Source organism: Pinus tabuliformis, chromosome 7, assembly GCF_031772625.1.
Source record: "Pinus tabuliformis cultivar Carrire ecotype Pingquan chromosome 7, CPIR1, whole genome shotgun sequence".
NCBI classification, from domain to species: domain Eukaryota; kingdom Viridiplantae; phylum Streptophyta; class Pinopsida; order Pinales; family Pinaceae; genus Pinus; species Pinus tabuliformis.
Window position 1 is genome coordinate 1,731,888,019 of NC_142293.1, and position 16,416 is coordinate 1,731,904,434.

The 16,416-nt window shown below is 34.4% G+C and overlaps 1 protein-coding gene across 1 annotated transcript; it reads right to left on the reverse strand.

Moving 5' to 3' along the window:
- Positions 1-11,167: 11,167 nt before the first annotated feature.
- On the reverse strand, positions 11,168-16,182 carry LOC149255261 (trihelix transcription factor GT-3b-like). The gene is made up of 2 exons (XM_089460415.1): positions 15,675-16,182; positions 11,168-12,193 (listed from the first exon to the last, which is right to left on the reverse strand). Exons 1-2 carry the CDS (start codon positions 16,050-16,052, stop codon positions 11,615-11,617), a joined length of 957 nt encoding a protein of 318 aa, XP_089316541.1. The 5' UTR covers positions 16,053-16,182; the 3' UTR covers positions 11,168-11,614.
- Positions 16,183-16,416: the final 234 nt, after the last annotated feature.

Below are 16,416 nucleotides of genomic sequence, written 5' to 3' on the forward strand. Positions count from 1 at the left end.
AAATTAAATTATGCATCCAACAAGTGCTTCTGCTCGAAATTTGAGTAAAATCATAGGGAGATAAGTTGAAAATACGAGTAGAAAAAACAGTTTTTCCTTTTTTTCCTTTAAAATTTGATGATGTTATATAATCTTATTTTATTATTTCCACTATTATTTTATAATATTCCTTAGGAGACTCATTTAAGACCTCAAAAATTCTCTATTGGATTTGATCTCTCGGTGCTTGGTAGACCCATAGTTCATATGAATATAGGGTGGTAGTGTTAATAAATTAAATTAGAGGTGTGATGTTTATAATGTTAATAAATTAAATTGGAAAAAAATAAAAGTGAAATTAATTTATTTAATATTAATCATAATAATAAATGATTTATAAGTCTTGAGGGTTAGCTCACTTGGTTGGTTGAGTCTCTATCATTAAAGCATCTATGTTATTAAGAGGTCATGGGTTCAATTCTCTTGACACTCTCGAAGCTAGACTCTGTGATTGAGCTAGTAGGAAGTCATTATTTTGGATAAAATTTTTTGGTACAATTATTCCATGAACAATTAGGTCACCAAGAGATTCAATTCTCTCGACACCCTTGAGGTAGGCTCTATAGTTGAGCTAGTAAGAAGTGATCATTTTGAGTAGCAGTCACAAATCTCCAAGAACTGTGAAATATATATATATATATATATATATATATATATATATATATATATATATATATATATATTCGGACTCATACTCTTCCTAAATCATAGAGAGGTCAAGACATTAGCACATATTGCAGATCCTGACCCCCGCATTTTCCTCAGACAACAGTGGAGATCAGCTCATGATTTGGATATCCCTGAACAGTGGCAACAAGCATGGGATTTTTTCATAAGGGCTCTTCAGGAGGCTCATATTCTACTCAATCAGGAACCCGATGCCCTTGTTTGGACCCCTACTGCACACGGGATTTACAGCCCTAAGCTAGGATACCTACATCTTATACAGGCTCGAAAACCTCTCCATCCGCAGAACTGGTGGCAACAATTATGGAGGTTAAAAGCACCCCCACGAACCCGACTATTCATGTGGTCTGTTCTGAACAACAAGACCCCACAGGAGAGGTGCTCATGCATCGATCTATCTATGGGCCAAGCAGATGTGTGCTATGCAAACAGGCATCTGAGTCTAATGACCATTTATTTCTACACTGTACACAAGTCTCCCACTTCTGGCAAGAAATCACCCAGCAGCTCGCTATCAAGAACACATGGCAGGGACCTTCTATTATTCATGCCTGGAACTGCTGGACATCTGCCCATCAAAAGCATAAAGAGCAATGCCTTCCTCTCATTCTCTGCTGGTCTATCTGGCTTGGGCGAAATCGTTTCATCTTCAAAAACCAGCCTGTCAATTGGCATCTACTCTTTGTACAAGCCCTGACTGCTTTCCATGATATCCCAGAGGACTTGCCTCCTCGCACTCGCTCTATATCAGGCCCCGGGAACATTGATAAGTCTCGGCCATGGGCCTTTTTCGACGGAGCAGCACAGCCTCATGGATGTGGGGGGGTGGGTTTCTGCCTATATATCTCTGAAACACATTCTTACAAAGTCAAACTGGGTCTGGGAGACAGATCTAATAATTATGCTGAGCTCCTTACACTTAGACACCTGCTGCATTTTTCCCTCGCACATAATTGCTTATCTGTTCAGATTTATGGAGATTCACAAATCATCATAAACTGGTTCAATGTTGTTAATCAATGTCATGCCATTACTCTACAAAACATTCTTATTGACATGCTAAATCTCAAATCAGCTTTTAATCTGATATCTTGTCAACACATTCATAGGGAATACAATGAGGATGCTGACGGGCTTTCCAAGGAGGGCTCGTTACTTCCCAGAGGCTTGTGGATAATTACAGAGCAGAAGGATGCAGAAGTCTATCAATACCACCATAGACCGTACATAGATCAGGAATATCACAAGGTGGATCGGCCATAGACATTGCAGAATTGGCCGATGTTTTTTGTTATTTTCCTTGTATTTAAAGTGCATATATAGAACTGAACATGAATATTTATTTTTTGCTAATTGCATCACAGACAATTTTTGAAAATGATCGGCAAGGTCAAGTTTTGCGAATGCAAAATATGTATATAGCTCTGGCGGACAAAACGAGATAGCGCATATGCCTACAGGGATTTACTACATGTAATTTTACTCATCTAATGAAAGATTACGATTTTTCTCTTCAGAAAAATATATATATAATTTAAAAAAACAAAACAAACAAACAGACAGTTTATAATTTTTTTAATAAATCTAAAAAATATAACTAATAATAATAAGCAAACTAGTAAAAAAAAAAAATCGTTTATAAATTTTTTAATAAATCTAAAAAATATAGCTAATAATAATAAACAAACCCGTATAAATCAATTTTTTAATTATGAATTTATCTTAATTACTACTTTTAATCCTCCATGATTTTGTTGTTCCATTTATTTTTAATTTGAATAAACTGCTAAATTCACTGTTGCATAGTAGCATAATCAAGTATTGAGAAACTTGTGAGATTTTAGATTAAAATATATCTATACTGTTCTATAAAATACAAAAATTTGAGGATCATTTAATAATAACTGATAATTAGAATTAGAATTTAGAATGACAGTAGACATCATAGGATAAAAGGTTAAGGATAATATTCATGTCACTGCAAGATGCACAAATTATATCCTCATTTAGAAGTAGGTCAGTTTTTTGCCATGTAAGGTCTTTGATCCTCATTCAGAATCAGGTCAGATTTTGGCCATGCTAAATATCTGCATTTTAATGTAGTTAACTATATTGTGCCTTTTAATCACATTCCAGGTCAGTTTTGGGGGCATGTAAGGTCTTTGAGCTAAATATCTGTATAGACAAGAACAGTAGGTTAATGTAGTTAACTATATTGTACTCTTTAATCACATTCCAAATATTCAAACATGTAACAGAGAGGTACAGACTTCCACTAGGTTTTGTGATTGAGTTAGCCTGGAATGATTTTTTTTGGGTAAATTTGTACGATATTTTTGTTTGGTACAATTATTTTATGAAAGTAGCGGTTACTTAGTGATCATAAGTTCAATTTTCTCGACATTTTCTGAGCCAGTAAAAAATGAATTTTTTAAATAACAATTATCAATCTCCAAAAACCATAAACCAAATAATAAAAAAATTAAATAAATAAATTTAATCTAATTATATATATATATAACTACAGACTTCCACTTAAACTAGGCTTAACTACAGACTTCCACTTAAACTAGGCTCTTGGATTTCCCCAGTTCAAAGGAAAATCACTTGCTCCTTGTGAATCCCAGTATCCACCTTAATAAGATGGCACACAAATTTCCATTTAATTCCAGCTCACTCACTCATTGTAGGTAGACAATGAATCTCTATTGACAATTAAAGAACATAATGGGAAAGGTTCTTGTCTAAAGAACTAAGGCATGTGAAGAAATCCTTTTCTGTGTTTAAACTTTGTAACAAGAAGTTAACAAGATGAATTACAAGCTCAGCAAGTTTGCCCAAAGAAATAAGCTAATCTAGATCTCCAAAGCCAGCCATGAGGATCTGGTCCCTGCTTCTATCCTGTGGACTCTCCCAACAGTAAAAAATTATGTCTACTTTTACTCTCCTGGTTACCGGTTCTAAGTACACTACTCCTAATTTTGTCAATAGTTTCTGAGCTCTCTGGTCATTGCAGTCGTTTTCCATTATGTCATTATGTATATAAACATGTTCTACTTTGTTTGAGGAACTTTTAAAATGGCAGACGTTTTCCATTATGTCATTATGTATATAAACATGTTCTACTTTGTTTGAGGAACTTTTAAAATGGCAGACATGCTTTTATATTTCTGGTTTGGTTGCTTTAGCAGTAAGTCAAAAATATAATTTTGTACTTTTTCTTTAGTAAATCAAAAATGTAATTTTGTATATTTTTTTATTAATAATATATAAAGGTTTAAATTACTTAAAAAAAATCTTAAACATTAATTATAATAATTAAAAAATTACGCTGGGGTGTCGCTCAATTGCTGATGGCTTTCTTATAAAGTAATATGTAAAGTATGAGATTCAAAGTTCAAATACTCTGGGTTAGACCAACAAAAAATATTTGGTCCAGCAGGCAGCTCAATTGGTGATCAAAGTAATGTACTCTCAGAGATTTACTAGTAGTTACATGGCCGCTGGGCTCATAGCTAGCCTAGTTCCATCAACCACTAAGAAAAATCTAATTTCCTAAGGCATACATTTTTTATCATTTAATTCCATATCATATATTAATCCTTCATATTAAATGATAAAAAAATTACAACTTAAAAAATTTGATCTCTTAATATTTGATAAATATAATATAATTTTTTTTATCATTTAATTCCATTTTATATATTAATTTCTTCACATTATAAAAAAATTGTTATTTACGAAATTTGGTCCACTCAATATTTAATAAATCCATGTTTCAGATAAATACACATTAAATATTATCAATACACATACATACATATTTATTTATTTAAAGTCAGTGGGTGACTAATACTAATTAATTTAATTGAAAAACAAAAATTGAAGCTGGCGTTTTTATACCCAAACCTAACCAATCCAATTATCCAGGATCAGATTCAATAGTAAGCCATTAGCATTATAAGAGCAAAAACATGTCCACAATCAGAGTTAGTGGGTGACTAATTAATTTAATTGAAAAAAAAGTGAAGCTGGCGTTTTTATATTTGTAAAGACTAATTATAATAATAAAATATTGATAAAAATAATATAATAAGTTTAAAAAATGCAATTACAGTATGAAACCATTTTAAATCTGGATTTATCAAATATCAAAAATCAAATTGTCTTGGGTGTAAAATACTTAATCATTTAATTTAATTATATGTTATGAATTAGTTGTTTCATATTAAATGATTAAAAAATTACATCTTAAAAAATTTGATCGACATCTTTCAATATTTAAGACATCCAAATGTTGATTTAATTTTTTTAGATGTTGTCTCATATGTATGTATTATATTTATTTTTTATTTAATCTTTTTGAAGTTACATAACATCTCTTCCATACTAAACCATAAAGCAAATCAGAGTATATCAACATTAACTAAAGTTTTTAAACATCTGAAATTAAAAATAAATATATGCTGTTTTATAAACACCAAACTAAAAATTATTTTAAAATTACTAATGTCCACAATCGGAGTTAGTGGGTGACTAATTAATTTAATTAAAAAAAAAATTGAAGCTGGCCTTTTTATATTTGTAAAGACTAATTATAATAATAAAATATTGATAAAAATAATATAATAAGTTTAAAAAATGTAATTATAGTGATAATGGTGTAAAACCATTTTTAAATCTGGATTTATCAAATATCAAAAAATCAAATATATTTAATCATTTAATTATATGTTATGAATTAGTTGTTTTATATTAAATGATTAAAAAATTACATCTTAAAAAATTTGATCTCTTTCAATATTTAAGACATCTAAATGTTGATTTAATTTTTTTTAGATGTTGTCTCATATATATGTGTTATATTTATTTTTTATTTAATCTTTTTGAAGTTACATAACATCTTTTCCATAGTAAACTATAAAGTAAATCAGAGTAGATCAATGTCAATTAAAGTTTTTAAACATCTGAAATTAAAAATAAATATATTTTGTTTTATAAACCTCAAACTAAAAATTATTTTAAAATTACTAACCATTAGAATAACACAGAACATAAGAATATGATATATAGTTGCTTCCTTATGTTTTCTGACTAGAATACCAGATTACATCTGGTTCCTAATTTATTCCTGCTAGTAAGTAGTACTTTCCATATCTTGATACTTGATTGTCCTAATTATCTAAGATGAAAGTTAAAATTCTTGAATCCATCTCAATAATATGCCATAAGCATTTTCATTTAATTTCAGCGAATTTTTTTTTTTATTGAAAAGTTTTAGTTGAACAAGAGCAAGCACTAGCTATTTGACATATAATGATAAGAGAAATCTATTATTTGATGTGAAGATTCATAAATATATTTATTTCATCAAAATTATCTAAAATGCCTAGTCACAATTCAGTATGATAAAGATGTTGTAATATAATATTTTTCAGGCATATTTTTATTTTTATTGAAAAGTTTTAGTTGAACAAGAGCAAGCACCAGCTATTTGACATATATATTCAATGTGATAAGAGAAATCTATTATTCGATCATTCATAAATATATTTATTTCACCAAAATTATCCAAAATGCTTAGTCACAATTCAGTATGATAAAGATGTTGTAAATTAATAATTAAATTAGTCTGAATCTATCTTAACTCCGAAACCCCAGTATGATAAAAATGTTGTAATATAATATTTTGTTTACCATTTTGGTTCATAGCAATAATTATTATTATAATAATTATAATTAATAATTAAATTACTCTGAATCTATCTTAATTCCAAATCTACTCACTAACTAACATTTTGATTAGATCAAATTACGTTCATAATATTAATTATTATTATAATAATTATAATTAATAATTAAATTAGTCTAAATCTATCTTAACTCCCGAATCTATTCGAGGCCATAAAAAATTAAATATCTTATAATACAGACCTTTTTAAGAATTAAAAGAATTTGATCAAATATCTTGTAACACAGACTTTTTAGAATGAAAAAAAAAAAAATTAATTCCTTTTGATGCTTGATAAATCTGCAATTAAAATGGATATAAACTGATTGATAAACCTGCAATTAAAATGGATATAAAGGGATTAGCTCATCTATGTTTATTTTACCAAAAAAAAAAAAAAAAAAACAAAACAAAAAACAAAAAACTATGTTTATTTTACCACAAAAACCAGACATGTCTCCCTGGAAAGACTTAAACCTGGAAGGGGTGATAGCAATGCCTTACTTTCACTGCCCAGCAAGCAACCACTAATGATAGCTACATTTTTCAATTGCGAATCATATCCGTTTTCCCTGTATCTTAGCTTTTGGTGCAGATAACCCCATTCCTTATTTCACCCGCAAAATCACATAATCAGCAATTACCCACTTCTATAACACTTGCAAGGATTTTTCCCGGCAGGAACCACTTAGATTGCTGCATATTCGCCGAGTAACCTCATTGTTATGTCAAAAAATAAACCAACTTATTCAGCAGATGCAGAGGATTTGGTTTTATGATGGTAGCTGAAATATTTTCTCTTTGATCCAATTTTCTTTACCAGAAATGGGCAGCATGTAATTGTTTTCCCGTACCATGTTGGAAAAATTGAAGTTTGTATCAAATCATGAAAGTCATACAAAAGTCAATTTTCTTTTGCAGAAATACAATCATGCCTAGCTCAATCTCTTATTTGATTATGATATGGAACTCACTGGCCCATTCTAAGAAACATTTTCAGTCAGTTTGGATAGATATGTAGTTGTTTCACTCTCAGATAACAGGGAGTTGGTCTCAATAGAGACGCAAATTATCGAAACATCCGATTACTTATGTATGTTGGGGAATCAGAGTCCATCATTTGCTCAAAGTGAACTCGAACTTACGCAAATAGAAGAACTCAGGGAATGCAACCATTAGTTCCTACAGTATAAAAGAACGCATGCAATCAACATCAAATGGTTACTGCAAAAGGTAAGCAGTCATGTACACCACACAGAAGGCCATGAGCACGAACAAATATTGATGTGAACAAGTAAACAATCTTGTTCATGTGTATTCAGAGAAAACTGCTTGTGTTTAGGGTCTGATGTCAGGAGAAACCCTTCACCCATCTGAAGAAACCAATCTGTTAGACAAAAACCCAGATCTAATTAGTAAATTTTTCAAAATCTCGCCTTACACCCAGTGCTTTGGGCTACTGAACAGAGGGGACTATTGTTAGATGTGGAACAAAATCTACCGTAGTATAGTGTCACTGCAGTAGACAACCATGTTGATGTGGATTTCAGAGAAAACTGTTTATATAGATAGAGTCTGATATCAGGAGAAACCCATCACATATCTGAAAGAAAACAATCTATTAGACTAAGAACCAGGTCTATTTAGTAAATTTTTCAAAATCTCGCTTCACACCCTGTGCTTTGGGCTAACTAAACAGAGGAGAGTATTGTTAGATGTGGAACAAAATCTCTAACATAATACGTCACTGTAGTAAAATAGCATAACAACAAGCAATAACATAGGAACCTCTAGTTTCATCAGAAACATAGCGAAACCAATTCTGGCAAAACATGCCATTTCAGACAAAGGTAACAAATCCCTACAAGAACATGAACAGACAATGGTACACAACGACCTGGGCCCGACGCAAGATATAAGGTTGACAGCTTGATTTGAAAACCTCTCTTCATGTGTTGGTAAATTTAGCAGTCGCAGTTGTCGGCTTCAGGCAGGAGGCCAGCGAAAAGGCCCCTCCCCGCGGGCCATTCAAAAGATAAATAATTGGGCTATAATTGGCCATTCTGACCGAAACAGGCAGTGTCAGAAAACACAGTTGACCTCTACCACAAGACGTTTAAAAATACTGCCAGAGACGTATTCCTTAGCCTTGACTAAGATTGTGTTAAGAGAATGACAACAAATAAAGTAAAAACCTAAATTTATCTAAATACATTTTATGGTTATTTTAATAATGTCGGTTTTCAAAATCAATGATGGTTTTGTAATGGCCCTTATTTCATTTTATCACTCAGCTTGAGTGCAAATACTTTTTTATTAATAAAATACCTTACCTTGCCCGAGGGAGGTTAATTTAATTTGTTATTTCTGTCATTATTCCTTTGATATAAATGTTTTACAGTCTGAAAACCAACAGATTGAACATAACCTAAAATTGGAAGCTTTTAAATCAATCATTACAGTTTGCATGTCATTCCTTGTAACAACATATTATTTGGTGTATTGTATCGGCCAATTTAAAAGAAGTCAGCTGTCATATGTACAGTATTTCGCTGTTGTTTATTATTGCTGTTCCAAATGCTCACTGTCAATATATATACAAAGGAATCATCCACTCTTTTGGCACTTTCACAAATGTAAGATTTTGTTATTTCAATACTTAACAAGAGGGCATTTCGGTAAGAACAATAGAGAAAATTGCTCTGATACCAGTAAATGATGGACATTCAGGTTATGTGTTAATGCTATATAGCCCCGCTGTATTGCCAGAAAGGATCAAATTTCAGCTTCGCTGATTGAATATCTTACTCCCAAGTTACTTTGAGACGTTCCATATATGGACCTCTTCAAACAATTCTTATTTTTTTATTTAATATAATTGTGGGATTTAAGGGTTTACGTAGTTACAAGCCTTGTTTATTTGCACCTATGTCACAAGGTTCACCAAACTTCAAACGTAAGGTTCATAATTCGGTGAATCCTAAAAAAAAAATACTTGAAGTTCGTCGAACTTCATGGCAGTTGACCAAATCCACATCTCAAGCTCATAACCTTTAGATGTCAAAGGTTAATCTCTCCTTCCAGTTTTCCATATCCATCATCAACAAATTTAATGTCTACTGATGTTGATTTCTTACTGTTTTGCGCTATATATCATTTTATTATAGACAAACTTATTCATGAACCTCATCCAAACTTTGTCGAGAAATTCAAATTTGAATCCAAACTGAAATTGAACCCAAACCATGTGATTTGGATTTACACTTCACTTCTATATATATATATATATAATCTCAAACCTCATCCAAACTTCATCAAAAAAAATTAAAATTTGAGCCAAACCTGACCTTGAACCCAAACCATGTGACTTAGATTTATAATCTCAAACCTCATCCAAACTTCATCAAAAAAAAATTAAAATTTGAGCCAAACCTGACCTTGAACCCAAACCATGTGACTTAGATTTATACTCATAACCTGAACTTCAACCCAAACCATGTGACTTAGATTTATACTCAGAACAGACATTAGGCAATAATATATCCACAGTAACCAAGTATCTAGCAGCATAGACAAAAACAGAGGCTACACATTAGAACAGGTATCAGTTGCTTATGGACCAGAGTTTCCACTTTCGGGGTTGAGATTATGATTACAGTATTATATTCGAGTATTTTAACGAAAGTTTCCCTCATATGACAAATTAAGGTTAGGCGATTCTAGGTTAAGCTAGAATTAACCTAGAATGTGCACACCTTGCTGGAACCACATCAGAAACAGGTCCTAGGCAATTCCTCGACAAATCCATGGGCTCAAATTGGGTCACTTCTAATCAAAATCCAAGGGCCTATTTTGAAATTTCGAGAATCCATATATAATTCTACAAGAAAGAATTGGTTCCTAACACAATCCCATCACCAACTAACGAGTAGACTTGATAGCCAGATTAGGAAAAATAGATTCAAAGATCATCACTACACTTTAGACACGGATATCGGCACTCCATTTAAAAATTTCATATAAGCAGCAGCACATAATGAACCCCAGTAAAGATTACAAAAATGAGCAAGCACAAGTTATCTCATCTCCAATAAATATTTGAAAGAGATGGTTCAATATCAACTGTTCTTGCAGTCAAAAGGTTCAAACAATGGCAGCCATGTCACTTTTCAAGGCTGCAAGAAACTTGGGCCAGTGGTGATCCCAGATTAACATAGCAATTAAATATAGGGCAATAGAATATTTTCACGCACAACTTTCATTTAAAGTAGTACGAAATGCATTAACGTGTTTGTAATACTATGCTTTGAGCATTGTGTCCAAATTCCAACAATTTGTTTCAACCAAGGGACCTTCATAGAAATCCATGGAGACAACACACTAAAAACCATTAGATGTCGCACAGAAAATGTAAGGGGCTCGCAAGAAATATAATTGTACCCCTCGAAGAAGCAATTTATCAGAATCTCAACAATAACATCTTAAGTCAGATTCCAACCAACTTTCTAGTTCAGTTACACTATTCAGCATAAGCTTCCAAGCTCCAATATATGTACAATGGTTACACTGAAGTATAAATGGTATCTGAAACATTATTCATGCAAATCAAATGTTACTTCTCTCATGATATATCATTTTTCCAATAACAGAATTCAGATGCTGCAGTCCGCACAAGATGCATACTAAACCATCTATGCTAAGGCACCAAAGTTGAGAAAACAAATATTAATTAGTACAACTAAAAAAGATATTGCCAACTTGTAGACTTCAGTCTTGACATCCATTTCAAAGAGCAAAGCTCTGTGAAACAGTTTAAGCAATGAGCCCAACTACAGTATACAATCAGAACCCAATGATGAATTCCCATGGAAAACCCTCCAGTTACCTATCCTTCTAATTAAAATACAAAGATTCTTTGAAGACTTGTGGTTCACTCTAATGGTTATTTCGCTTTTGCTTCTGCCGTTTCTAAAAGTCAGACTACCTCTTTGCTTATACGATCTGTGTATTCTGTATCAAATTAAACTGCAGGTAACACCCACAATTTAAGTTGTGGTTAGACCTGCATGTTAAATCGCTGTCAGAACCCATAAACTAATTGTGGGCAGAACCTTCTAATATTGCAGGAAAAGAGAAGTAATTCCTAAGAATAATTTACTATAGGTCTTCACGAATAAGTCTGTTGAGCAAAGTGTGAAGAAGGGCATCTCGCTTTTCTGCACGTCCTTCCTCTCTAACACGCCTTTGCTCTTCTCTCTCTCTCCAAGCCTGCTCCATGAGTATACGTTCTCGTTCCAATTTGTCCACAGCTTGACGCCAATCTTGTTCAACTAAACGCCTCTCCTGTTCTCTCCTCTCAACATACTCCCGCCACTGGATTTCAATACGCTGCTGCTGTTGGAAAAAATCCTGGAGAACTTCTTGCATACTATTTGCCCGACTCTTCTCAGCAGTCACCCTGTGACGTTCACGGTCAGCCTTTCTTTTCTTATTCCTGACAATACGTTCATCTTCACTGTCTTCTTCCTCATCTTCCTCATCATCTGAATACTCATCTGAGGACTTCTCCCCTTGTAAGCCTTTCAATCTCTTAAGCTTTTTCTTTGGTTGATTGTTTCCACCCTCAGATTCCAGCATCAGTCGCTGCATGGTATTGGCACGTTCTGTGAATATTGCATGCAATTCATCAAAGAAAGGGCATTGCCTGCCATTTTCTGGATCTGAAGTCTCTTTACCCTACACAAAAGAAAAATGTAATGAATTTCATAATGATGTGCTCAGATGATAATATGCTATTGCACGCACACAAAATATTGCACTGCTTATTGGCATAAACTAAATATTCAACTTTAGAAAATTGCAGATACCAACATAGTTCACAGATGACAATATGCTATTGCATATCCACAACATATTGCACTGCTTGTTGGCATATTCAACTTTAGAAAATTGCAGATGCCAACATAGTTAAGTCTACCCTAATGATTAGCATGCCACTACTATTGCATTCAACCATTTCTACCAATAACCATCGAAACAAATTGAAAGTAATTACAAAACCAAACATATATTTGATATTTTCACAGTATGTTCATCCACCCAAATATCATGCTATCATTGACATTCCATATAAGCATTGTCATAAATATAACCGCAAGAAAAAAATTCAAAATTATACACATAAACACCCTCTGAATACTAACAAAGCCCTGTATTAATTTTTTAAGTTGTCTGTTTTGGTAGCTAGGCTGAGCCCTGTATTAATTTACTCAAATAATAAATATTTAGTATATCCACTGAGTAATCAGAGTGATAATAACTAATGTTCTTGCAAGGTATTCAAATAAATGTTATATTTCCTATTCATTTGAGACATTGGCATGGATTTAAGCTCCAAATTGATAAAAGGAACCAATTGATTTCGTAATCAGATCTTCCATATAACTATTTGAAGAAGCCAATACAAGCTACAACAATGAACAGCACACTATGAGGGATAAACAGGACGTCCTACTAGGATCTCCAACCGATGCATAATTTACTGAGTAATTCCAATGCATATCCATGAAAACTTTTAAAAGATGAAGTCATCAAAGAAACCGAAAGACGCAACAAAAAACTAGATCGGGGAAAAGAAAGCCTGGACAGTCGAGTCCGAGTCCTAAACACCAAATTGTCCTGACATAAATAATTTCATTTCATAAATAGGCAAATCAATACCTAAAACTAAGTTCCTTTAAGAGGAAGACATTTCCAAAGACACCGAACTGGAATTCAAATTTGCAACACGCATTCGAGAAAATAATAATAAATATAATCTTTAAAGTTCCACACATCAACCTGATCAAAAAGTTAAAACACACCTGACAAAAACTTCACAGGCTTCTATGTGAATGCGGCCAGGTACAAGTCCTGGGTAAGTTTAATGGAAAATATACCCCTCCACAGTTGCATCTCTTAGCCAAAGGTAGATGGATCGTAAAGCAGATCTTGGATAGAGTTTCTTATCCTCTCCAGTGAAAAAAAGGGAATGTGCGCACAAGCCATAAAGCTTACTCCTCATGCTATCACTAGCTTTTATGTGGATGCGGCCAGGTGCAACTCCTAAGTGATTTTGACGGAAAATATACTCCTCCAGTTGCATCTCTTAGCAAAAGGTAAATCGATCGATCGTAAAGCAGATCTTGAACGGACCCTCTCTAGTGTAAAAAGGGTATGTGCGCACAAGCCATTCCATTGAAATTACGCCGGAGTAGAAAATTGAAATACACAACTAGGTCCTAAACATGGTGTTTCCCCTCATCAGGGGGACCATGCAGCTCAGTAGTAGAGGAGCCCATCAACATGAGGAAATCCTGGGTTCACTTCCTACCCTACCCATTGTTTTCAGAAGTTAAAGAACAACGGTTGTGTATAGGAATTCCCAGACCTGGGTATAAATGACTTATGTCACCTAAGTGGGGATGTTAGAATATATATCCACAGCTGCACATGACCGCCCCTCATCAAGAGGAAATGTAGCTCAGCGGTAAAATGACTTCAGAGAGAATGTTTGAATACAAATCCTCAGCAGATTAGCAGTAAAATGGCCAGGGGCGGGTCTTCAGTTCCATTCCTAACCTCTCCCAGTGTTTTAACAAAACCATATTAATTTTAAACACACCCACATCAAGAACTCGATCACACAAAAACGCACACCAAAACCCTAAACCAGCGTGCTCAAATGCTAAATACCATCACTGCTACATTTAACAACTTTCCAGCACAACGACATTAAAAATCCATTAATCATATCCACAGCAGAACAAAAAAATCGACTGGCATACCCACATGCTAAAACACAATCCATGCTGAACTAAATTTACATCAAATTTCAGCACAACCACATCAAAGATTCATTACCTACATTCACCACAGATTTAAGTCTAAGCTGGCACTCCCAAATGCCAACACGCCATTCCCAGTGCATTTAATCCGATTTTAATGCAGGCCCACATCTATAAAATCAATGACAGAGACCCTTTTTCTATGAAATCTAAAACTAGCAATACCCAAATGGTAACATCCCATTCCCAATGCCCTGAAGTCTCCTAAGCACACCCAAAAGAGAAACATTCAACTAATTTTAAAAAGAATAAAGGATAAAATATACTGCTAACACCACTTGGACCAATTTGACCTGTTTGACATGTGTTAAGAGTTAAGACCCTTTGATGACAGGGGGAAACCAACTCCTGAAGGTCATAAACATTTCACTGGACCAACTTGGCCTTTTGGACATGTGTTAAAACTTAAACCCCGTCGATGACAGAGGAAAACCAACTCCTTAAGGGAAATATCTCCTGAAGGTCATACACATTTCCCTGGACCAACTTGGCCTCTTGGATATGTGTTAAGTTAACCAACTCCCGAAGGTCATACACAATTGCCTTGCAACACAAACAGAAAGCTCTGCACCGACAAGGATTGAACCTGGACTGTTTGCATATGTGTTAAGTTAACCAACTCCCGAAGGTCATACACAATTGCCTTGCAACACAAACAGAAAGCTCTGCACCGACAAGGATTGAACCTGGACTGTTTGCATAACAGAGCCCCATCCCAGCCACTAAGCCACAACCCCACATCAAAAACCCAGTGGTAACAAAGCAGATTACTCATATCCACAGCGGATTACAGGTTAAACTCCCATACCCGAATGCTAACGCATCATTCCCAGTACATTTGAATTGATTTTAACCGAAACCCAAATCCGAATAAAGTAAGTACAGAAATACATACATCTACAACGAGTTGCCTTGAATTCTCAAACTGGCATGCCCAAAAGGCAACATGCTATTCCCAATGCCCTAAACTCAATCCGCGCAAACCCAAAGAGAAAACAATAATAATAAATAAACCAATTTGAAGCAGAACCCCATAAAATACTCAAATTACAACAAAGCAGATTACTGACACCCACAGCAGATCAAAGGTTCAACCAGCAAACCCAAATGTTAACGCACCATTTCCAATGCATCTGAATTAATTAAAAAGGAGATCGAAATCAAAAAACCAAAGTCCTACATCTACCCCAAATTGCCATGAATTCCAGAATAGCATACCCAAATGGCAGCATATCAATTCCCAATGCCTTGACATCAATTTCAAGCATAACCAAATCAATATCTACATACACATAATCGCATACATAGATTAAAGGGAAACTAAAGCATACCTTGTAGCGATTGACCAAGTTCTTCCACTTGCATTTGCACTGCTCTGAGCTCCTCCTGAAACCCTTCTCCTTCATTCTGGAAGAGATAAGCTCCCACAGAGTCTTGTTCCTCTTTGTTTGAGTGAAATCCTTCTCCAGCTCAGCCCTGATGGCAATGAATTCCTTGGTCTCTGTGAATCCCCATTGAGGAATCCTATCATCCTTCTTGAGGCTGCTGCTAAGACCACCACCACCATTGTTTGTCACAACGTTGCTATTATTAGGCCCACCAAGGTGATCTCCAGATGAGATTGCCACAGTGGGAGTTAACTGCAGAGGCAGGGCGGCCATCACTCCCAATCCCATGCCTTCAACCTCTCCGCCACCGCCCATCATCATTTTCGCTCGTTTTCTTTTATTGTTTCTCGACAAATACTAAAACTCAAACTCTTACTCGAATGTCTGAAACCTCCAGAGGCCTATCGATCTATGTAATAAAATTTATTGGCGTGTGGATGTGGGATTTTAATGGCGGTGAGGAGGGTATTTATATTTTATGCTGTTTGGGTGTTTGACGCGGACAAAGCCGCGTTTTTCTTGGCGGTGTGAACGCGGAGAGGATTACAGTTGGATTTTGGGTCACTTATCTCCATGGCCGTGTGAACGCGGAGAGGATTACAGTTGGATTTTGGGTCACTTATCTCCATGGCCGTGTGAACGCGGAGAGGATCGGGGTTGGATTCTGGGTTAATTATTTTCTATT

Coding starts and splice junctions, on each gene's coding strand:
- LOC149255261 (XM_089460415.1), bottom strand. CDS start 16,052: ATGATGATGGGCGGTGGCGGAGAGGTTGAAGGCATGGGATTGGGAGTG. Junction 12,194..15,674: donor ACTTGGTCAATCGCTACAAG/GTATGCTTTAGT, acceptor TCTTTTGTGTAG/GGTAAAGAGACTTCAGATCC.